The sequence below is a fragment of the Saccopteryx leptura genome, chromosome X (genome assembly GCF_036850995.1).
Source record: "Saccopteryx leptura isolate mSacLep1 chromosome X, mSacLep1_pri_phased_curated, whole genome shotgun sequence".
Taxonomy (NCBI): domain Eukaryota; kingdom Metazoa; phylum Chordata; class Mammalia; order Chiroptera; family Emballonuridae; genus Saccopteryx; species Saccopteryx leptura.
In genome coordinates, this window is record NC_089516.1 from 124,234,650 (window position 1) to 124,258,497 (window position 23,848).

At 41.7% G+C, this 23,848-nt stretch overlaps 1 protein-coding gene across 3 annotated transcripts in view; it reads left to right on the top strand.

The window, feature by feature from the left end:
• The window catches only part of OCRL (OCRL inositol polyphosphate-5-phosphatase), a 58,615-nt gene that overhangs the window by 20,003 nt on the left and 14,764 nt on the right, over positions 1-23,848 (top strand). For all 3 annotated transcript variants that reach the window (XM_066356109.1, XM_066356111.1, XM_066356110.1), the window contains exons 10-17: positions 3,598-3,714; positions 3,819-4,006; positions 7,108-7,219; positions 8,934-9,043; positions 11,391-11,526; positions 16,199-16,309; positions 16,955-17,120; positions 17,383-17,618. In XM_066356109.1, coding sequence (XP_066212206.1) covers positions 3,598-3,714; positions 3,819-4,006; positions 7,108-7,219; positions 8,934-9,043; positions 11,391-11,526; positions 16,199-16,309; positions 16,955-17,120; positions 17,383-17,618 — 1,176 coding nt within the window. The remainder of the gene's footprint in view (positions 1-3,597; positions 3,715-3,818; positions 4,007-7,107; positions 7,220-8,933; positions 9,044-11,390; positions 11,527-16,198; positions 16,310-16,954; positions 17,121-17,382; positions 17,619-23,848) is intronic.

The following is a 23,848-nucleotide window of genomic DNA, read 5'->3' on the forward strand; positions in this document are numbered from 1 at the left end:
AGAAAGAAAATTATAGGCCAATATCTCTGATGAATATAGATGCTAAAATCTTCAACAAAATATTAGCAAACCGGATCCAACAATATATGGAAAAAATCATATACCATGATCAAGTGGGATTTATTCTGGGGAGGCAAGGATGGTACAATATTCGTAAATCAATCAATGTGATTCATCACATAAACAAAAAGAAGGAGAAACACCATATGATAATTTCAATAGATGCAGAAAAAGCATTTGATAAAATCCAGCACCCATTCATGATCAAAACTCTCAGCAAAGTGGGAATACAGGGAACATACCTGAACATGATAAAAGCCATCTATGAGAAACCCACAGCCAACATCATACTCAATGGGAAAAAATTAAAAGCAATACCCTTAAGATCAGGAACAAGACAGGGGTGCCCCCTTTCACCACTCTTATTTAACATGGTCCTGGAAGTCCTAGCCACAGCTATCAGACAAGAAGAAGAAATAAAAGAAATTCAAGTGGGAAAAGAAGAAGTAAAACTATCATTATTTGCAGATGATATGATATTGTATATAGAAAACCCTAAAGTCTCAGTCAAAAAGCTACTGGACCTGACAAATGAATTCAGCAAAGTGGCAGGATATAAAATCAATACTCAGAAATCAGAGGCATTTTTATACACCAACAATGAACAGTCAGAAAGAGAAATTAAGGAAACAATCCCCTTCACAATTACAACCAAAAAAATAAAGTACCTAGGAATAAACTTAACCAAGGAGACTAAAGACTTGTACTCGGAAAATTAGAAAGCATTGATAAATCAAGGAAGATACAAACAAGTGGAAGCATATACCGTGCTCATGGTTAGGAAGAATAAACATCATTAAAATGTCTATATTACCCAAAGCAATCTATAAATTCAATGCAATACCAATTAAAATACCAATGACATACTTCAAAGATATAAACACATATTCCAAAAATTTATATGGAACCAAAAGAGAACACGAATAGCCTCAGCAATCTTAAAAAAGAAGAATAAAGTGGGAGGTATCACACTTCCTGATATCAAGTTATACTACAAGGCCTTTGTACTCAAAACAGCCTGGTACTGGCATAAGAACAGGCATATAGATCAATGGAACAGAACAGAGAACCCAGAAATAAACCCACAGTTCTATGGACAACTGATACTTGACAAAGGAGGCAAGGAAATACAATGGAGTAAAGACAGCCTCTTTAACAAATGGTGTTGGGAAAATTGGACAGCTACCTGCAAAAAAATGAAACTAGATCACCAGCTTACACAACTCACAAAAATAAACTCAAAATGGATAAAAGACTTAAATGTAGGCCATGAAACCATAAGCATCTTAGAAGAAAACATAGGCAGTAAGCTCTCGGACATCTCTCGGAGCAATATATTTGCTGATTTATCTCCATGGGGAAGTGAAATAAAAGACAGGATAAACAAATGGGACTATATCAAACTAAAAAGCTTTTGCACAGCTAAAGACAACAAGAACAGAATAAAAAGACAAACTACATAATGGGAGAACATATTTGACAATACGTCTGATAAGGGGTTAATAACCAAAATTTATAAAGAACTCGTAAATCTCAACACCAGGAAGACAATCCAATCCAAAAATGGGCAAAAGAGATGAATAGACACTTCTCCAAAGAGGACATACAGATGGCCAAAAGGCATATGTAAAAATGCTCAACATCACTAATCATTAGAGAAATGCAAATTAAAACCACAATGAGATATCACCTCACACCAGTCAGAATGGCGCTCATCAACAAAACAACACAGAATAAGTGCTGGCGAGGATGTGGAGAAAAGGGAACCCTCCTGCACTGCTGGTGGGAATGCAGACTGGTGCAGCATCTGTGGAAAACAGTATGGAGATTCCTCAAAAAACTGAAAATCGAACTGCCTTTTGACCCAGCTATCCCACTTTTAGGAATATACCCCAAGGACACCATAGAACGGCTCGAAAAGGAGAAATGCACCCCCATGTTTGTGGCAGCATTGTTCACAATAGCGAAGGTCTGGAAACAACCCAAGTGTCCGTCAGAGGACGAGTGGATTAAAAAGCTTTGGTACATATATACTATGGAGTACTACTCAGCCATAAGAAATGATGACATCGGGTCATTTACAATAACATGGATGGACCTTGATAACATTATACGGAGTGAAATAAGTAAATCAGAAAAAAAACTAAGAACTACATGAATCCATACATAGAAGGGACAAAAAAATGAGACTCGGAGACATGAACAAGAATGTGATGGCAAAAGGGGTGGGGGGTGGGGGGTGGGGGGAGGGGGGATGGGGTGAAGAAGGAGAGAGGGGGTTTGGGGGAGGGGAGGGGCACAAAGAAAACCAGATAGAAGGTGACAGAAGACAATTTAACTTTGGGGGAGGGTATACAGCACAATCAAATGTCAAAATAATCTAGAGATGTTTTCTCTCAACATATGTACCCTGATTTATCAATGTCACTGCATTAAATTTAATAAATAAATTTTAAAAAAGTGTTGTGGAATTTAAATGAGTTCTAAAGTTGGTTTTAAGTCAAAAGTTCATTTGACTTTAACAAAGTGTGCCAATTTATTGGTCTTTGGAAGGCACAAGGTAGAGGCTACCAGAAGAGTTATTTTAATTGCAGGGCTGCCATGCTAAGACCTTTAGTAGGAGTTATCTGCCTGAATTTTTTTTTTGTATTTTTCTGAAGCTGGAAACGGGGAGAGACAGTCAGACAGACTCCCGCATGCACCCAACCGGGATCCACCCGGCACGCCCACCAGGGGGCAATGCTCTGCCCCTCCAGGGCGTCGCTCTGTTGCGACCAGAGCCACTCTAGCGCGTGGGGCAGAGGCCAAGGAGCCATCCCCAGTGCCTGGGCCATCTTTGCTCCAATGGAGCTTTGCTGCGGGAGGGGAAGAGAGAGACAGAGAGGAAGGAGAGGGGGAGGGGTGGAGAAGCAGATGGGCGCTTCTCCTGTGTGCCCTGGCCGGGAATCGAACCCGGGATTTTTGCACGCCAGGCCGACGCTCTACCACTGAGCCAACTGGCCAGGGCCTGCCTGAATAATTTTTATCTGTAACCTCTGAAAGCTGATGTAGGTAATAAAAATCCTGTTGATGTTATTTTTTTATATAGGTCCCAGCTAATACCTATTTCAGACATATGTCTAGCTCTAGTTCACAGACTTAAGGTAATCAAAGTACAAAGGATTGCTATTTTGTAAATGTTCATTTCTTAGGAAATTGGAAACTGGAGACAAGGAAGGAAAACAAAAGGAACAAGTTTGGACAGAGGCTTTCTCCTCTCCAAACTATTTGATAGGTCAAAAACGGGACGGAAGTAATGGCTCTAGAGCTGAGTGTACTCGCTGTCCTGAAGACTTACTAGTCAGAACCAGATTAGAGCTCCCCAGAGAAATTATGTTTCCTCTTTATGGAGTCCACTGGGAAATTAGATGAGTTGGATTCAGATTTGAGCATTTCTTATGCCTTCTTGGTGAAAAATAAGTTGTGGGAAGTTAGATATGTGTTATCTAAAAAGAGTGCTATTGACATGAACCTTGTCTCACTCCCCGGATCTCATAGGTTCAACTAGTTCGCCTGGTTGGAATGATGCTCCTGATATTTGCCAGAAAAGATCAGTGGCAACATATCCGTGATGTTGCAACAGAAACAGTTGGAACTGGAATCATGGGAAAAATGGTGAGTTCCTTTGGAAATCAATTTGCTGATTATTTCTGTTCGTGCGCGGTTCAGCTGCTATTTGTGTCTTTGTACTAACTGTGAATAATAACTCTTGTCAACAGGGAAACAAAGGTGGGGTAGCGGTGAGATTTGTATTCCACAACACTACATTTTGCATTGTCAATTCCCACCTGGCTGCCCACGTGGAGGACTTTGAGAGAAGGAATCAAGACTATAAGGACATCTGTGCGCGGATGAGTTTTGTGGTCCCAAATCAGAGCCTCCCTCAACTGAACATCATGAAACACGAGTGAGTGTTCAGTCCAAGGAGGCTTTGAATAGTGGGGCCGAGCAGAGAATACACGTTTTGAGGAACCACAGAACGGGAAGCAGAAGGGTTTGCCACTTATGGATGGGGACACAAAGAAGAGAGGCTTTGGGAGGAGGAGCAGATTTATTGAGGTAGAAAAACTAGATTTGCTATCAGAGGAAAGGTTAGTTCTGTTAGAGTGCGTGTAAAGTAATACAGGAGGGGTCTGTCAATTGGAGTCAATTTTTTTAAATTTTGTTTTAATTTATTTGGTGTACATAGATTCTGGTGTCCCCCTGAATACCTCCCCCACTCCCCTGTGTTCCCCACCACATCCCCATTGCCCCCCTCCCCGCAACACTCTCCCCCCGGTTTTGCTTTTCCGCTCTCATCCCATCCTCTCATCCCCTTTCCCTCTGTCCGCTTTCCCTCTGGACCCTTTGACCTCGCCTCTGTCTCTATTCCGCTCCTCAGTTCACACAGTTATCCCAAGAACACCACATCGCTGATTCAAAAGGAGAAATGCACCCCCATGTTTATGGCAGCATTGTTTACAGTAGCCAAGATCTGGAATTTTTATTGTTTTTTAAACTATAAAATAGAAGTGTTTGCTGTAAACGGAGTAAAAGATAAAAGTAAAAATCCCTGATCTCTCATCCTCCAATCTCCCCAGCCAATCTCTCTCTCCAACTGAAGCCACTGCCAGCAGTTGGTGTGTCCTTCTGTGTCCGTGCTGTCCAGCGTTACGGCCAGCAGCCACGCTGGCTGACATACAGTGAAGCAGCTGGGCCGGACTGAGCTGTGCTGTAAGCACAAACTAGACCGGGAATTTCAGACGCTTGAGAAAATGTAAAATATATAAAATGTTTGGTATTAAAAATAATAAAAATAAAATGAAATTTTCAGTATTGATTGCATGTTGAAATGATAATAATTTGGATATATTGAGTTAAATGAAGTTTACTATTATTTTCACTGTTTGGTTTTTTTACTTTTTAAATGCAGCTGCTAGAAAAATTTAGACTGCATTTTTGGTGTGCATTATATTTCTTTTTTTTTTTTTAAAGATTTTATTTACTGATTTTACAGAGAGAAGAGGGTAGGGGACGAGAAGTAGTTGCTTCACTCTAGTTGTTCATTGGTTGCTTGTCCTATGTGCCTTGACTGGCAAGCCCGGGTTTCGAATCAGCAACCTTGACGTTCCAGGTCGGCTCTGTATCCACTGTGCCACCACAGGCCAGGCAATTGCATTTTTTTAATAGTGCTGTTCTAGAATGTTCTCTATGCACGTGTAAACACACATATACTTGTTATATGGACTATATTATTTTATTTGCTGTAGATCTCTTTTCATGCCAGTATAGATCTACTTTATTCTTTTAATAGCTGTAAATCATTAACTCTTTGAGTAGTACAAACATTCTTGTACATCCTCGTGCCTCCTGACCATGTGAACTATGATCAGTTTGTTTTTAAAATGTGTAAGGCAACATTAAAAAAGGCAAATGTATGTCCTTCTTGTTGATTATCCAACATACATGATTTTAAGTTGATCAAACTGGAACTGGAACTAATTTCATTTAAAAAAAAACCTCACTCCTGAAGGTCAGCGAGCATGAAAAACATTCACTACTCAAAGGGTTAAGAATAGGGGAAGTTGGAATTTAAAGACCCCACTGGATCAACATGAGGGAAAGGTTAGTGATTGAGACTTTTCAATTGAGGAATGAGTTGGGTGATAGAAAATAATTAGTTGTAAAGAAATTAATACTGATAATTGAAATACTGAGCCTGACCAGGCGGTGGTGCAGTGGATAGAACATTGGAGTGGGACGCAGAGGACCCAAGTTCGAAACTTCGAGGTTGCTGGCTTAAGCACAGCTCATCAGCTTGAGCGCGGGATCATAGATGTGACCCCATGATCACTGGCTTGAACCCAAAGGTTGCTGGCTTGAAGCCCAAGGTCGCTAGTTTGAGCAAGAGGTCATTCACTCTACTGTAGCCCCCCCCCCAGTCAAGGCACATATGGGACAGCAATCAGTGAACAACTAAGGTGCCACAACAAAGAATTGATGCTTCTCATCTCTCTCCTGTCTGTCCCTATCCGTCCTCTCTCTGTCTGTATTTCTGTTCCTGTCACCAAAAAAAAAAAAAAAAAAAAAAAAAAAAAAAAAAAATTCTGAGAGGGTGATGTGGTTTAAAATAAGTGGTTTAAGATGGGAATTGTAGAAAAACAAGAGATAATTTTCGGGTATTAGAATCAGTAGACAGTAGAGTAAACTGAGGAAAGAGTAGGGAAGGACAGTGATATTGGTCTGTTTCACAGTGGTACAGTTGAGGCCTTAACATTAATGGTCAAAAAGTTGCCCTGAAGTTCCATAAATTGATTACCCCAGGATTCTAGAAATTTTTTTGTTGCACTTAAGAGATTCATTCAGTGCTTGAGATGGCTCAAAGGAGAATCTAGTTTGGTGAGGTAATTTCAAAGTCTCAGCATATTTTAGGGCCTGTTGGTGTGATTGGGAGCCTGAGGATTCTGAGAGAGACTGTAGATCCCATTGTATTCCAGGGTCCTTGCTGCCTGGGATTTGGAGAGCGGACCTGGGGTGGGGTAGACGGATTGGCTGCAGTAGAGAGCCCTGGACCTATGTTTCCTAGTGAGTCCTGGGAGAGGTATCATTCAGACCACGCAGAGCCTGCAGAATGTCAGGGCTCATAGAGGCAGAAAATGTTCCTATTCTCTTTCCCTAGAGACTTGGCAAGCAGCCAGAAAAGATGCTGAAGCTAGTCCAACAGATAAACTACATGCTTCTCTTAGGCATTTAACTCTTTGGCTTCTGAATCGCACATGTATACTGTTTTATTTCTCTGTCTTTGTTCTTCACGTGTGGAGTGCCCGTCCTCCTGCGTACTGTGTAATCTGTAATCCTTCTCCGGTATCAGTAGTACTTTCCTCCAAAAGATCGTTACAGCTTCAATTCAACCCTTTGTCAGATAGTGATAAATCTTTACTGATAATCGATCCGTTTTTTTTCTCCGGTCTCTAGTTGATGTTTATGCTAATTATGGGTACTTCTGTTCATATATTTCCTGATCCTCAGTGTAGTCATCTGGTTGGGAGATCTGAACTATAGACTCTGCATGCCAGATGCCAATGAAGTGAAGAGTCTTATTAACAAGAATGACCTTCCGAGACTCCTGAAATTTGACCAGGTATGTAAATGTTCATTTTATAGGTACTTTCGTACAGAGCAAATAAAACTGTTAGGTTTATGAGATAGACCTGTAGGCGGTGTGTCTTACTCTAGGAATAGATGGGAAGCTTTCATAGTCTTGGGAAACTGACTCGGAATACAGTGAATGCGTACAAGGGCTGTAGCGCTTTTATCAAGCCCTTAGGTGGCAGGAGGGGAGGTAGCGCCGGTGACAGAAAGTAAATATAAGGTTCATTCATTAAGTTTTTATCAAGAAGAGATCTGTGTCAATGAGCTGGCGGATGGCTGGGATGAATTGAAGAACGCTTCCTGGAGGAAGCGGGCCCCCAGCTGTGTTGATGTGGTTTGGCAGATGAAACTGGGAAGGCTGCTCTGTGATTATCTGGCGGGCTCCAACAGCTGGGAGGGGATTGGGAAGCGCAGGAGAAAAGTTGACGACAAGGGACACAGACTGGTTTAATGGGAACTGATTGAGAAGTGGAGGCTAGCTGGGTTATAGATGTTAAAACCCGTGGGGAAAGAATTGATTTGATCACATTTGTGTAAACTTGATATTCAAGAACCTGATTTTCTGTAAATTTAACTTGGAACCTAGCACATGACTTGAGTCTTTGTTTCAGTTTATGGATACTAGATGCTAAAGATGAATGCTTCTTATTATTAAGGGAAGAAAATGTTTCGATTTGATTTGAGTGCCTTTAAATCCTTACATGAGTCTTTTGACCTCACATAGTCAAATTTCAGGTGTTTTGTAGTAGAATGGTTTTTGTACTGAGCCTTTTGTGGCTGTGTATTCCTTCACATTGAGGTTGGCTAGCTAATTTCTTTGCATATCTTCCTCTACCCTGCCTCCTAAGGGGGTACAGTTGGAATAAATTCTCAATCTCATGTAATTCTGGTAAAATATTCAAGGATAACTTTCTTTTTTTTTTTTTTTTTTGTATTTTTTGTATTTTTCTGAAGCTGGAAACGGGGAGGCAGTCACACAGACTCCCGCATGCGCCTGACCGGGATCCACCCGGCATGCCCACCAGTGGGCGATGCTCTGCCCATCTGGGGCGTCACTCTGTTGCAACCAGAGCCATTTTAGAGCCTGAGGCAGAGGCCACAGAGCCATCCTCAGCGCCCGGGCCAACTTTGCTCCAATGGAGCCTCAACTGCAGGAGGGGAAGAGAAAGACAGAGAGGAAGGAGAGGGGGAGGGGTGAAGAAGCAGATGGGCACTTCTCCTGTGTGCCCTGGCCGGGAATCGAACCCGGGACTCCTGCACGCCAGGCCGATGCTCAACCACTGAGCAAACCGGCCAGGGCCTCAAGGATAACTTTCAAAACAATCTGTAGCTATTCACTAAATTGGACTTTTGGAATTATCCATTAAACATTTATGTGATTTTTTTTAAAGTAAAATTGTGCCTCCCATTAGGGAAATTAGGAATATTCATATTTCATTTTTCCATTTTACATGACCACTGCTACCACTAAATACTTAGCAATGTGCTCATATGAGCATCCTAGCTGGGGACAAGTTTGGGTGTTGCGGAAATGGCCCATTTTAACTCATAAGGTATGGAAATTTGACTTACTATATACTCTGAGAGTTGCAAAGGACTTACTATATACTCTGAGACTAGCTACTTAGAAATGACCAATCAACCTGCTTGTCGCCTGCATTATGCTATTACCCTGTTTATGTGATGCTTATTTCTATTTCTAGCTAAATATTCAGCGCACACAGAAAAAAGCTTTTATTGATTTCACCGAAGGGGAAATCAAGTTTATCCCTACTTATAAGTATGACTCTAAAACAGACCGATGGGATTCCAGGTAAAGTCCAAAAACCTCCTCATGGAATAGATTAAGGCCTGATCTTATTTCTGTCCTTCCATATTGGTAAAGGGCTAGGAATTTTTTAGATCATGTCAGAAGCAGATATAAAAGACCTAATGGAGCCCTCGCCGGGTAGCTTAGGTGCTTAGAAGGTCGTCCTGATACACCAAGGTTGCAGGTTTAATCCTCAGTTGGGGCACATACAAGAATCAAGCAATAAATGCATGGATAGGTAGAACAGTAAATCAATATCTCTCCCCTCTCCCCCTTCCTCCCCTCACTTCTCTCCTTCTCTCCCTTTCTCTCTCTAAAAATAAATTTTATAAATTTTTTAGAAAGACCTAATGGCTCAATGCTATTACAGAAAAGTTTTTAATTCATGTGTACTTAAAGGTAAATACATCTTTAAAAAGTGTAACGTCTATCTGAGGACCATTGAAGTTTTATGGGCTGTCTGCAGTACTTTATTCCTGTCACCCCAGCAGACTTGCTTAGATTTGCACCTTCCTGATGTCACCTCAATTTACTTACCTATTGTCCTGTTCTGTTTCTTTCCAAACTCTTTTAACTATTTTACTCAAGTCACCAAAAGATGAACACAAAAATCATGAAAGTTCTTCCAGCACAGTGGTTCTCAATCTTGAATACACATTAGAATCTCTTGGGGGACTTTAAAAAATACTGTTGCCAGGGCCCAGAATCTGCAGTTGCCAGAGAAAGCTGAGACCCACTGTTCGGGGCGCCCTTTGATCTCTTCATTATCCAAGTCAAATGCCCTTGTCAGTACATTTCTGGTCATTGTTTGTCTTCTACCTACTATCTATTTCTCTGTTCCCTGTGGCTTCCTAGCTGGCTGAGCCCAGAAACTTAAACAAGAATCCCTAGCCACATTCTATTTCTTTGTGTGTGTGTTTTTTTGTTTTTTGTTTTTTCATTTTTCCGAAGCTGGAAACGGGGAGGCAGTCAGACAGACTCCCGCATGTGCCCGACCAGGATCCACCTGGCATGCCCACCAGGGGGCGATGCTCTGCTCATCTTGGGGCGTAGTTCTGCCGCAATCAGAGCCATTCTAGCGCCTGAGGCAGAGGCCACAGAGCCATCCCCAGCACCCGGGCCATCTTTGCTCCAATGGAGCCTCGCTGAGGGAGGGGAAGAGAGACAGAGAGGAAGGAGAGGGGGAGGGGTAGAGAAACAAATGGGCGCCTCTCCTGTGTGCCCTGGCCGGGAATCGAACCCGGGACTTCTGCACGCCAGGCTGACGCTCTACCGCTGAGCCAACCGGCCAGGGCCTGTGTGTTATTTTTAAGTGAGAGGAAGGGAGATAACAGACTCCCACATGTTCCAACCAATTGAGCCACTGGCTGCAAGAAGGAAAGAGAGAGAGAGAGAGAAAGGAGAGAAGGAGGAGGAAAGAAGCAAATGGTTGCTTCTCATGTGGGCCCTGACCAGGGATTGAACCCAGGATGTCCACACACCAGGACAATGCGCTATCTACTGAGCACACCTGGCCAGGGCAGATTCAGTGAACTCTGGGGTGGGGTGGCAGCAGTCTGCCCTCCACAGGAGCTGGCCAGAAAGTGAAAAGTGACACTGACAGAAGATCTGTACACTTGGCCTTGTTTCTTCTACTCACCTGATTTTAGACTCAACTGAAGAGCTACTGTTAAGAACTTATTTGTGTCACCTTCTGGTTCAGGTGTATAAGGTGTTGCTGATTTTAATAGAATGATGAACGGATGTGTTCCCTACTCTTGGTATTCTGTGGGCTCTTATGGATCAGACTTGCATGCTTAGATGTTAGTTAATTTCTATTAGAAGAGGCTAGACTTGTTCATAAAAGTTCAGGTTTAAAGGAGAAATCCAATCGCTCATCTCCAGAGATTAAGCCCAGTCTAGGAATATGGAATTGGATTTTTAGATTTTATCAGCTGTCAATCTGTTGTGAAGTCTCACTGCAGTTTATAGAGCAAAGGAGGAGGATGAGTTCTGAATATAATCCCAACCTTTTGAGGCTATTTTAAGAAAGCACTGTTATTTTTTCGCTAAGACGATGTCGTTGAAGATGTAATCCTAATTTTAGGAGCACTGTTTATTCATTCATTAGAGAAGTGTTCATTGAACTCCTACTTTGCAACACATCCTGTGCTAGGTGCTGGGACTTTAGTGGCAACCAAGCTGACACGGTCTCTCCAGAGTCTGCAGTGTAGTAGGGAAGATCATAGCTGGGGTTGTTAAAGAAGGAGAAGTGGATAGCAGGAGGGCCTACCTCAGCTTTGAACCAGTGTGGTAGGTATTACATTCTTGTGTGGTCTGTTCTCATCAGAATTCCTTTTTTTATTTTCAGTGGGAAATGTCGGGTTCCAGCCTGGTGTGACCGAATTCTTTGGAGGGGAACAAATGTTAATCAGCTTCATTACCGGAGTCACATGGAAATGAAAACCAGTGACCACAAGCCTGTTAGCGCCCTCTTCCATATTGGGGTAAACATTTGTTTGTTCACTCATTTGTCTGTATGTCAAGTATCTATTCTGATAGCATTATTTAGACTCAGAACAGATCATTAATGCAGTGAATCATAAATGTTTTCATAACCAGTCATTTGCAGCATCAAGAAGTTAGTACCCTCGGCCCTTCTGAATGCTGTCTCTGGGTCCTTTTAGTGATGCAGATGTTTCTCACGCTGTGTAAGGACTTGGTAGGAACCTTAGCCTCCTACAGTCCTTATACATAAAAAATGAGAGACTAGGTTTTAAAGGATGAGTAGCTCTTCATCAGATAAATAGTGAGGAGAGAGGTCTAGGTGGAGGGGGGGGGGAAAGCAGGGGTAAAAGCACAGGCTGGTCCGAGCACAAACGAATTTTGTATCTACCTTAAGGAGCATACTGTCAGCCCTACAGTAATGTCTTCCCGTCCAGGAATACAGCTTTCACATGATTTTTACTCCGTTGTATCCTGGACTAGATTACTTGTTTTGTCTCTTTTGTGAGTAAAGTTTTTGTTTTCACATTGTTTATTCTAGTTGTGTTCTTAGTATGCAGGTTATGTTTTGGGATCGTGTTGATTTATTACAGCTAGTACATTTAGATTATTTCTTATAGATTCTCCAGACTTGTGATCATGTAATCTGTCAGAATCTGTATAGTGCAATGCTTGATAGGATGGACTTTATAGCTAAACTGCTAAGATTCACGTCCCAGCTCAACTACTTTCTGTGCAACCATGGAAAATTTATGTAACGCCCTGCGCCTCAGTTTTCTGCTCTACAGAATGGGGATAAAATAGTACCTACTTAAGAGGATTAACGAGGTAAGGCATGCCAAAAGCATAGAAAGAGAGTCACTTTCCTCTGTGTGTATGACGATTTGGGGGCCTTCTGACATAGATTATCACCGACATGTCTTATCCTACTCTTGTCTTAAAGGGGGATGAATTTGAGGCGTTGCTTTTAGGTACAAAATTAGTTCTTGATCTTAGAATAGATTCTGAATTGAGGGGGGCAATGATGACTTGACTTTTGTGCATTTTGAAACTTAAAAATAATCATGAATAATAATAGTAAATATTTCTCAGATAGCAGCTAGTCTGCGCCAGGGACTGTGCACGGCAGTGTACACACGTCTCATTTACTCCTTCCAACAAGGCTCTGAGTTAAATATTTCTCATTTAACAGGTGAGCAAATGGAGAACCAATGCATTTAAATAACTTTTTTAAGAGCATTCAGCTAGAAGGATTGCTGAGATTCAAATCTTAACTCTGTTGAACTCCCAAGCCTATAGATCAGGGGTCCCCAAACTTTTTACACAGGGGGCCAGTTTACTGTCCCTCAGACCATTGGAAGGCTGCCACATACAGTGCTTCTCTCACTGACCACCAATGAAAGAGGTGCCCCTTCCGGAAGTGTGGCAGGGGGCTGGATAAATGGCCTCAGGCGGCTGCATGTGGCCCGCGGGGCCGTAGTTTGGGGATGCCTGCTATAGATGCTCTTTCTGCTCCCCCCCCCCCATCACTCCTGCAGTTCCGAGAACTTACTGACCAGGCTGTGCCTCAGATACTACTCTCAGGCCATTTAATTTCTAGTTTGTAGTTGTGTACTGCCCTGTTTTATTATTTGAGTTCTCTTAATCCATTTTTAAAAGGATGTCTTTCACAAAACACTAACCTTTCTGTTTTAATCAGCTATACTTGGCTATTTTGTTCTTTTCAGAACCTAGGACTATTTATAATACTCCATACATATTAATCAAGAACACCCAACAGGATATTTAAAATTTTTCCATGCTTCCTATGTATTTTTATGTATCTTTAATAAAGGTCTTTCTCTCTAGTGTTGAATGATTTTTAAATTACACAGGAATTCAAAAGTGATTTCTCTTTAAAATTAAAAACATTTAAGCAAAATGTACAGATAAGCTGAAGTTCTTCAATTCCTGCTCTGTCCCTCATTCCCAGTTTCCCCCAAGCCCCCACTCCCTAGCTCGGCCCAATGCCCTTAGGAGTTTCCGTCTTCCTGGGCCGGCACTGCCCAGTAGGTCTTTCTGTGACGACGGAAGTGCTCTAGCTCTGTCCTGTCCAGTGCAGTAGCTTCTGGCTGCAGGCAGCTATGGATCACTTGAAGTGTGGCTAGTGTGACTTAGAAAACTGAATTTTCAACTCTGTTTACTTTTAATGACTTAAAGGTCCCTGTGGAACAGCACAGATCTAGACCTTTGCATGTGTTTTTCTGTTTACCCACAGACAGTACAGTACTGCTTTGTAATTAGTGTGTCTAGATCATAAATGGTCTCATACTGTATGTGTTGGTCAGCAATTTGCTGTTTTTAAAACTTCAGTGGTGTGTTTTGGAGAGCTATCCACATTATTTCTTTTTTTTACATTAATTTGAGAGAGGGGGAAAGGGTAGAGAGAAAAAGAGAGAGAGGAAGAGAGAGAGAGGATGAGAGTGAGAGAAACATCAACTCGTTGTTGCACTTAGTTCTTCCATTTAGTTGTATACTCGTTGGTTGCTTCTCATATGTGCCTTGTCTAGGGATCGAACCCACAACCTTTGGTGCACCAAGTCGACACCTTATCCACTGAGCCACCCAACCAGGGCTAGCCACATTAGTACATAAGGATCTAGCTTATTGTACTTTTTTACTTAATTCCTAATTTTGTTAATAATTTCCTTTTCTAAAAGGGATTTATCAGGCCATGACATTCTGTGCTATTTTCCCCTTCATTATTCTTAATGTGCGATTAAGGGCTATGATTATGATAACCCACTGAGAAAAGCTTTGATTTCAGTGAGTAACCACCCACCCCATATTTGGAATTCTTAGGCATGCTATGCTTAGAAGCTTTAAAAGCCACATTGTATTTTTACCACCCTTAGCATCAATGACTTAACAAAGGGGCCGTGTACTCAGTGGCCAGTTCACTTCAGAAGACGTGCTGCTCTCTGGCTGAGATTGGGCTGAGACAAGGCGCCCACCTTGCACTTCGTAATGGGAGCCGTCGCATTGGTTTACAGACTTTCGTGGACACGGGAACTGCCTGGAGAGCTCTGAGGGATGCAGATGTATAGGCCCCAGCCCCAGATTTTGATCAGTAGGCCGAGGTCTCTGCATTTTTAAGGCCTACCCAAGTTGTTCCTGTTGCACGCCTAATGTTTTGCACAGGTCTTTACTAGATGTCCCAGTGTCACCTCTGGGACTAACTGAGGCAGTGAGCAGCTTACTTGATCTTTTTGTGTCTTGATGTTCTCAACTATCAGAATTGAATCATTGCTTTGGTAGCCTCACAGGCTGTTGTGAAAATATATAAGATGACACATGTAAAATACTTTTTGAAATAAAAGTTGTAAAGTTTTGTAAAGGTATTACAAAATATAACATTCCTTAAAAAATTATGTATGTATGTATGTATGAATGTATGTATGCATGCATGTGTGTATGTATGTATGAATGTATGTGTGTATGTATGTGTGTGTATGTACGTATGTATGTATGTACGTACGTACGTACATATGAATGTATGTATGTATATATATATGTATGAATTTGTTTATAGAAAACATTCCTTTTCCTCTCACACTGCAGTGTGGGCCCTGGTGACAGTAGTGTCGCTGGCTCCTCAGTCCTCAAACGTTATGGTTCAGCTATGCAGCAACCTCCCCAGCCTTGGAGATGTTTGCTCAGCTTTGCTGTTTTTATTGCCCACATTGGCTTTACGTCTACTGCCTTCACATTGAATTTGTGAAGTTTTCTATTCTAAAAAGAAACTAGGATCTCATAAGTTAGAATGCTTTGTTATTTACGTTCATTTTTTGGCACTGATTTGCATGATTTTTTTTTTTTTGTATGAAGTCTTAATGGTGAAAAAACATAGTTGTCAAGAAGCTGAAAGTGCCGTGTCAGATAGGAGGATTTTTGATCTCTTGGTCAGGGTGACTTGTTTGTTACATGCTTTTAGTCTAATTTAGGGCATGTTGGGGCAAGCATTTTCTAAAATGGCCACAGGCTTCATTTACTAACATACCTTTTATCATTATGTATAATCTGAGCATAGATACGATTCTTGGCATTTGTGCATAGCAGCTAATGGAGTTAAATGCTTTAACCATTTTTTTCTGTTGTTTCAACACTTTAGGATCATTGTTAGAAACAGAAATAGGTATATTTTGACACTGCCATTTTGTACAGTGCAGGGCATCATTTTACAAAATCACATTTTCTCTGCCACCAAATAATTGTAGAACAAGAAAATATTCTTCCCAAATATTTATTACTATCAACAAGCTTCTTAGCACAGAGGTTTAACCTTGTAGGAAGTTAACCAATTAACCTTACCTTCATCTTAAAGTGTGTAATTGTTTAATGCTTAGTTTAATTTATGTTTGTTTTAGTGACCTTTTTAAAAATTGTTAGACTCAGGGATATTTAAGATAAGAGCCCATAAAGACTGAAAGAAGGGCCTTTTTTCTATCAGGTAAGAGTTCTAGATGGAGTGAGATAACAGAAAGTGTTTGAGGATATTGTTTGAACCACAGTTTATTTTGAAATGATGGCTGTAATGACCAGTTTTAATTGCTAGGTAATCTCAGAAGAAGATGAGCTAGGAACATGTAAGACTGAAAAGAGGGTTTGTTTGTTTGTTTGTTTGTTTGATTTCAGGTAAAGGTTGTCGATGAAAAGAGGTATCGGAAAGTGTTTGAGGATAGTGTACGCATCATGGACAGAATGGAAAATGATTTCCTTCCTTCCTTAGAACTCAGCAGGAGGGAGGTGAGCAATTATGTGGCTTCCCTTTCTGCTGCCCATCGTGGTTAGCACAGGGAAAACCGTGTGCCTTAGAGAAGGCAGCGCAGTGCATTGCTAAAAACCATGTCTACTGAAGTCAGCCTGCCCCCATGCCAACCACATCACTGCCATTCAGTAGATTTATGACCACAGACGAGTATCTTATCTTTCAGAGCCAGTTTCCTTTTCTGGATAAAGGGGTGCTTGTGAGGATTACACAAGTTAATACACGGGAAGCTCTCAAAACAGTGCCTGGCACAAAATAAGCCCTCAGATATTAGCCACTCTTTGTTTATATTTTAGGGTTGCTGACTAATTCATATCTCAAGAACCAGGACTTGGTCACGGGATGAATGCTCTGACCCAAGTTTGAGGTATCCTGTTAGGATCCCAGTAACAGTCAGAGTAGCCTAGAGAAGTAGCAAAAACTGCTTAACTCCTCCTCTGCTGGTGGGGTAGAAAAGTATCAGAGAGGGATGGTGTGCAGCTGGCTCAGCTGGACAGTGTGTATGGCAGTTGCACACCTGGTTAATAATGACCTCATTCTTCATTCGTATTTTCTATGGAATAATCCAACTGACTTACTTCCCCTACTAGTGATGCATGTTTGTGTCTGTCTGTCATCCCCAGTTTGTGTTTGAGAATGTGAAGTTTCGGCAACTACAAAAGGAGAAGTTCCAGATCAGCAACAATGGACAGGTTCCCTGCCATTTTTCTTTCATCCCTAAACTTAATGATAGCCAGTACTGCAAGCCATGGCTTCGGGCCGAACCTTTCGAGGGCTACTTGGAGCCAAGTGAGTCTTTCCTTTACCGCGCTGCCCCTGCTTGCAATGGGCCACCTCCTCCTGCCTCCCATGGCCCCTCCTTTTGTTTAACTTCTTGTTCTCTAACCACATGTCTCTGACCGTCATTGTCATAATATTGGGGAGACCTCTTTTGCATGTCCAATCTCTCCTCTGTCACGTGATTTTTAGAGGCCACTTCTGCTAGTTCTCATCTCCACTTTGTTTTTCCACTGGAAGTTTCTGTTACCATGTGTCATCTCTTACATTTCAGATGAGACAGTAGACATTTCCCTTGATGTGTATGTCAGCAAAGATGCTGTGACCATCCTGAACTCTGGGGAAGATAAAATTGAAGATATTCTTGTCCTTCACCTGGATCGAGGCAAAGACTACTTTCTGACCATCAGTGGGAATTACCTCCCGAGCTGTTTCGGTACATCCTTAGAGGCTTTGTGCAGAATGAAAAGGCCGATTCGGGAAGTTCCTGTAACCAAGCTCATAGACTTGGTAAGAAACACGCTGAGACACGCGCCTCCTTTCGGTACCATTTCCGCAGTGCTTAGGTAATGTCCTTATTGTTCTCTTTGTCGGGGTGGGGTCGAGCTGTGGAGTCCGTCACATGATAAATAAGACAGACTGTCACTTACTCTAGCACCACCTTCATTAGATTAAGCCTAAAAGAAAAGAGGAAGGGGTAATCTGTTATTAGCTCTTATCAGGAATATAATAGGTAATACTAAATTCACTGAATTAGATTAAAGGTTCCCTTCTCAAAGACAAAATGCTTGTTTGTTATGCTCTTCATACTTCCAAGTCACTTTTGTATAAATTGGCATGTCTGTGAGGCACAGTAGGTGAGAGAGGCAGTATTTTGCTTATTCAACACATGAGAAAACTGAGGCACAGAGGCAGGAACTTGCCCAAAGTGGAATAAGTTAGTGACAAATCTATCACCCAGATTTTCTGACTCCCAGTCCATGGCTCCTCGCTATATCTTATCTAATATAAGTCACATGGAGCTGCTTCTGGCAGCCCAGACCTATATGAGAAACTCAGAATCCCCAGAGGTCGTTACGCAAGTGCAGAATCGTGCTCTCAGGGTGGGCGGCCCCGGCATCTGCGCAGATCAGCATTCCAGAAGATTATATGTGCAGGGAAGTTTGATCCATTTTTCCTGTGACTCACTTCAGAAAGGAAAGAAGGAGGATTTCCCTTCCCTGCCACTAAGCTGTGATATTAGTGTCCTTATGGAAAAAAATGCTTCTATTATTTTTAGTAACATAAATGAATGTATTGTTGGGTTTGTGTTCGACCTCTTTAGTCTATAAAAGAACATTGATCTTTTACCACAGGAAAGTATAAATAGGTGACAGGATGGCCATTCGTTATCACTGCCATTAGAATTCACTTGATCCTTTTGCTCTGGCCAGAGCAGTGATTGTATCATCTAGCCAGAGGGCTGGCCCAGCAAGCAGGCTGCTGGCTTGTCTGAGTGCGATCTGTCCCGTTGCCATGGAATAGTTTTAGCTATGACTCAGATGGCTGATTAAAACACTTGAGTCTGGTTCCAGCATTCTTTCTTGGAATTATCCTTGTTTCCCTAGAGCCCCCATGACTGACTGTATTACCTCTGCTCACGAGAGAACCATTTTCTTTAGAAATTCATGTCCTGACAGACTGTTATTTTTCATACTTATTTTTTCTTCTACTACCATAGTTCTGTCTTTCAAGTTTAATATTTAACCTTTTAGAATATATTCTAAGTGAAGTTGTTTTTCTTTTTTTATGCCCCCTTCTCTCCATCCCAAACACCATTTTTCAGCTTCCTTTTTTTTTTTTCAACTTTATTATAAAAATGGCAAATGTACAGAAAAATTGGAGTAATAGTACAGGGAATCCCACCTGCCTTACACACAGACAGGGGTGTGAGCAAGAGGAGGATTGCAGTTGAAATACAAATAATACAATAATTAATAGAAATAATAAAAGAATAAACTGTTTTATGTACTAACAACTGTAACCCTACTTTTGCCCACCTCTGCATATAGATACATATTTTTGTTGTACCATTTGAAATTGAGTGATGTTATGTCACTTTCACCAGTGAATACTTCACCCTGCCTCTCTTAAGAAAAACGACAACCTCTGTATAACGCAGAACCATTATTGCACCTAAGAAAATTAGGCAGTCTATATCTAGAGTTCTCCAATTGTCTCAAGATTTTTCTTTTTTGTATTTTTCCAAAGTTAGAAGTGGGGAGGCAGACAGACAGACTCCCACATGCGCCCGACCGGGATCTACCTGGCATGCCCTCCAGGGGGTGATGCTCTGCCCATCTGGGCTGTTGCTCCATTGCATTGGAGCCATTCTAGCACCTGAGGCAGAGGCCATGGAGTCGTCCTCAGCGCCTGGGCCAATTTTGCTCCAATGGAGCCTTGGCTGCAGAATGGGAAGAGATAGAGAGGAAGGAGAGGGGGAAGAATGGAGAAGCAGATGGGTGCTTCTCCTGTGTGCCCTGGCCGGGAATCGAACCTGGGTCTTCCACACACTGGGCTGATGCTCTACCACTGAGCCAGCTAGTCAGAGCTCAAGAAATTTTTTTTGCAGCTTTCTTAAAGCAAAACCCAGTCTGGATTCATACGGTACATTTGGTGAGGGCTCTTCAGTCTCTTATAGAGTAGATAGTTCTCCCCTTTTTTCTTTGATGATGTTGACTTTTTAAGAGTCTGGGACATTGCACAGTCAAGAATCTACCATTTCCTAAATGTATTTGATTATTTCCTCTTGAGGATTTTTTAAACTTATTCCTTTAAACCCTCTCTTCCCACCTTGTTTTCCGTAAACTGGAATCTAGCTTTACTTTTGGTCAGAGTTGGTAAAAGCATTGTAATAACATTTACTATAATTGTCCCATATTAAAGCGACTGGAGGGGGCTCAAGCAGCATAAAATTTTAAAAGTTTATTTAAAATAATACCAGGTAATTTAACCATGTCTGACCATAAATAGGAAGTAGCCCAAATCTTTAACGGAGTTCATGGTTCTGTAAGAAGCCCTTTCCTTCTTTCTGTGTACAAATGATTCAAGGCTTAAAAAAATAGAAACCTAATCATTTTTTCCATTACAAAATTGCTGAGTTCCTATGAAATTGTGTGTAGTCATCATTTATTCTTTTAAAGTTTTTCTTTTGTAAGACTTAGGGTTCGGATTCTTTTCATAACCTGTTGTACTTTTGCATTATTCAGTTCCTATATATCACTGATGAGAAAATCACCCATATTAGTGTGGGGCAGCAAAAAGAAATCTAGCATTTTCTGGACGCCATTCATAATACCTTCCCCACTCTGATTTTGCCCTTCTGAAATGCTTTCTTAGTTTGTTTGTTCCAAGACCCTAGATGATATTTCAGATCTCGTGAAACAGTGCTATTAATAATGGTATACCTATTGTCCTTCTTGTATTATTTACTCTAAATCTTTAGTGCAACCAGAAATGAGTTCAGTGCCTGTGTTGAGTCTCCGTGTTTCCTTTCAGAAAGGTTCTTGTGCCACACCCTCTTCACACCAAATGCAGAATTAAGTAGCTGGCATAAGTCCTTTTCATTCTTCCTGCATATCTCAATGACAGTGACTTTGCCACTACTAAAGTAGTTGGGATTAGCCCAAGTGACAACCAGGAGAGTATTCATAATTAAGATAAACTTAATCAAGAAGTAAGATAGCCTTTTTAGTTTATTATCTAGCATATACTTACCATATAGTCATCAATATTCATTACACATTGGATACAAAGTATTATGGAGTTTATGTGGGTTCTGTAATTAGTGGTGCTGAAAGTTTACTTGCGTGTACCATATGGCTAAATTCGAAATCCAGGTTAATATGGAGTTTGGTTAGAGATAATGTAAATATTAACCACCTTTACTGGCTTATGTCCAATGTGTTTGGGAAGTCAATATTTTGGAATGTCATTTAGAATGAGAGTTATGGAGCTTGTAATTTGTATTAACAATAGATTCCCTTCCTGTGCTGTTTACTTAAGCCCTTATATGCTATAAAAGCTTATTGATTAACCAGCTAATCTCTGTAAAAATCAATCTCAGAATCAGTCTATTTTGGCTTTAATGAATATTTCATGCATGCAGCAGCAACATAACAAAAAATTAGTTCAACGCATAAGAATAATGTGGACTAGGGAAGTGGCTTGGGGTTCATCACAGAAGTCTTTAAGAAACGTGTATTAATATATTAAGTGAGCAGGCTCTTCCAGGCATAAGACACAGTGAATTAAGAGTAGAAAGTGAAAGGGAAATATTATAAGGTAACCCTGGGAAAAGTAGGGTTAGCTGGTTGCGTAGGGGTAGGGGCAGGGGATAGAGTCTGAAAGTCCACGGATGAGGTTCTGCTAGAGCCAGAGGGCACCTAGAACCATGGAGGCTTTGATGAGTGCTATGAGCTTGTAAACTGACACGCTGGGAGGAACATTCCAGTGCTGCTTTGTAGACTAGACTAATGACTACTGGGTTTGAACGCCCCAGGTCTGGTAATAGGGTTAGCTTGTAAATATTGAGATGAGGAAAGTTGAGGATGGGTGGATGTTGGGCAGATAAAATGTATTATGCTCACTTTGTTAAAGAGGCCGTTGCCCAGGTGATATTAATGTGTGTTGGGGATCGTTGTAACCTGGGGCTTGGTTTTGGGATTAAGCCTTTCCCACCCTGTTTGATGTGGGGTGGTACAATCCAATCATGCCTCAGAGAAGTGACTTTGTATTAGAGACTTCCCTGTTTTGTATATTGGATTAAGGGTTTGAATCTACACTATAAAATGGGATGGAGCGGGAGCTTGTGCTCTTGGTTCCTGAGGTTAGCATGAGAGAGCAGAGAAAGTAGAGCCAGCAGCGGAAGGAGGCCACGTGGAGGAGGCCAGGAGAAGCAGCCAAGATGGCGGAATACTGAGTGAGATGCCAGTCTGTGTAGAGTTTGTATCTGGGATAAGGAAGGAGATGGGGAACTGAGGAGAATAAGGTTGGTGAGCTAGAAACCTTTGATTCTAGGAAACTCGGATAAGTCAGTGGCTTTGTGAGCACTGAGTGTGACTGGGTTTTGGAGCCCAGTGTGTATTTTTACTTGCCCGCCGGGTGCAAGGTAGGATTAAAGGCTATGGCCCACCAGTTTTTGGCTCCATGGTTTCTTTACCGACTGTCCGAATCCAATGCGAACCTGCAAGGGCTGGGCTGCTCTGATGCTGGCCCTGGCCGTGCCTCCTGGCTTTACAGTGGACAAACTGTATTTGCTTAGGGACATGTCTATTAGGGAAAGAACATCAAACATCTCAAATAACAGGAAGAACAACTTGGTGGTTAGTTCCTCTCCAGTGATTTCTCTACTAGGTGTTTCCACACCCATTTCTTACCCTGTTAGGGGTGTGGTTGGTGTTTCTTCTCTTTAACTTCACATGAAATAATCTTTCCTAGAACTTCAGTATCCATTTCAGTTTCTATTTTTAATTTTTAGATTTGAATCTGTCTAAAAATGACACTTTTGCATTGCTTTAACTGCATTTACTACTGGAAAAAGTCCCGTAAGTCTGCCTGTTGGGGTCAAGAATGATTTGCTATACATTTGTAGCACGCCAGTGTTGCCCCACTGGGGGGATCTGGAAGTCGGCTCCCTGTTTTAGTGTGATCGGAGGTGGAGCTTTCTGCAGAGAGGGGCAGCAGTAACTGCAGGACCACCGTAGGAGTATGCCGTGTATTCGTGGGGGCACCTGGGTGGTGCTTCTGTTCTCAAACTTGAGCCTCCTGTTGAAATAACTCACTCACTTCCACCTTTTGCCTGTGGCCAGGGAAGTAAACTCACAATGTCAATCTGCTGCCCATCTTATCACAGTCCTTTTGATTCTTCTTTCAGTTTTCTCTTGTGTATGCATTCATTTAGAAAAACACTGTTTTCCCATTTTTAGTTTAGGTATTCACTGTCTCCTGCTTGACAATACCTTGAGAGCCTTTCGGCATTCCCTTCGCCTCTGTGTCCTTACCTTTTCGGGTTTCCTCTTCAGGGCTCTCAGATCGATCTTTCTGTAACACAGAGGTGGGGCCTGTCACTTCCCTGTTTAACAATAGTCAGTGGCTCCTTAGTGTCTCCTGACTGCAATCCAAATTGCTTCCCCTGTCATCAGTGTCCCCCGAAAGTCTGACTTCAACAGCTTTGCAGATTTCTTTCCCCCTGTTTTTCTCAACATCCCCACGTGCTCCCCACAAACCCGATGACTGAATTTTCCCTAATCTCACCTCATGATTTACCTTCTCGGAACCTTTGTTTGTTTCTGCCCCTTACAGTTTAAAATTCTTTGAATCTTTTAAAGGTTAGTTAGGTCCTATCTCCATTGTGAACTGTCCTGACAGCCCTAGGAGAGAGCTCTGTTTCCTTCCTTTGAACCCTGTTTTTGTCTTTGTTTGTTTGTTTCTGTTTGTTTGTTTGTTTTAACCACTTACTGAGAACTCATTTGTAAGTTACAACAATATCAGGCCATAAATCCTGGGACCCTCCCCCAAGTCACCTCCCCGCCCCCCACAGGCACTACGTGCATTGCGAGTGGGCACTGCTCAGATCAGACAGCTTGGAGGGCCTGCTGACAGGCTGGTAGATAAAAACGCTGCCTAGTTTTACTCATCCGGGCATGGAGTATGTGTTCATGGAGGGAAAGCAGGCAGATTCTCTGTTTGTTACTAAGTAG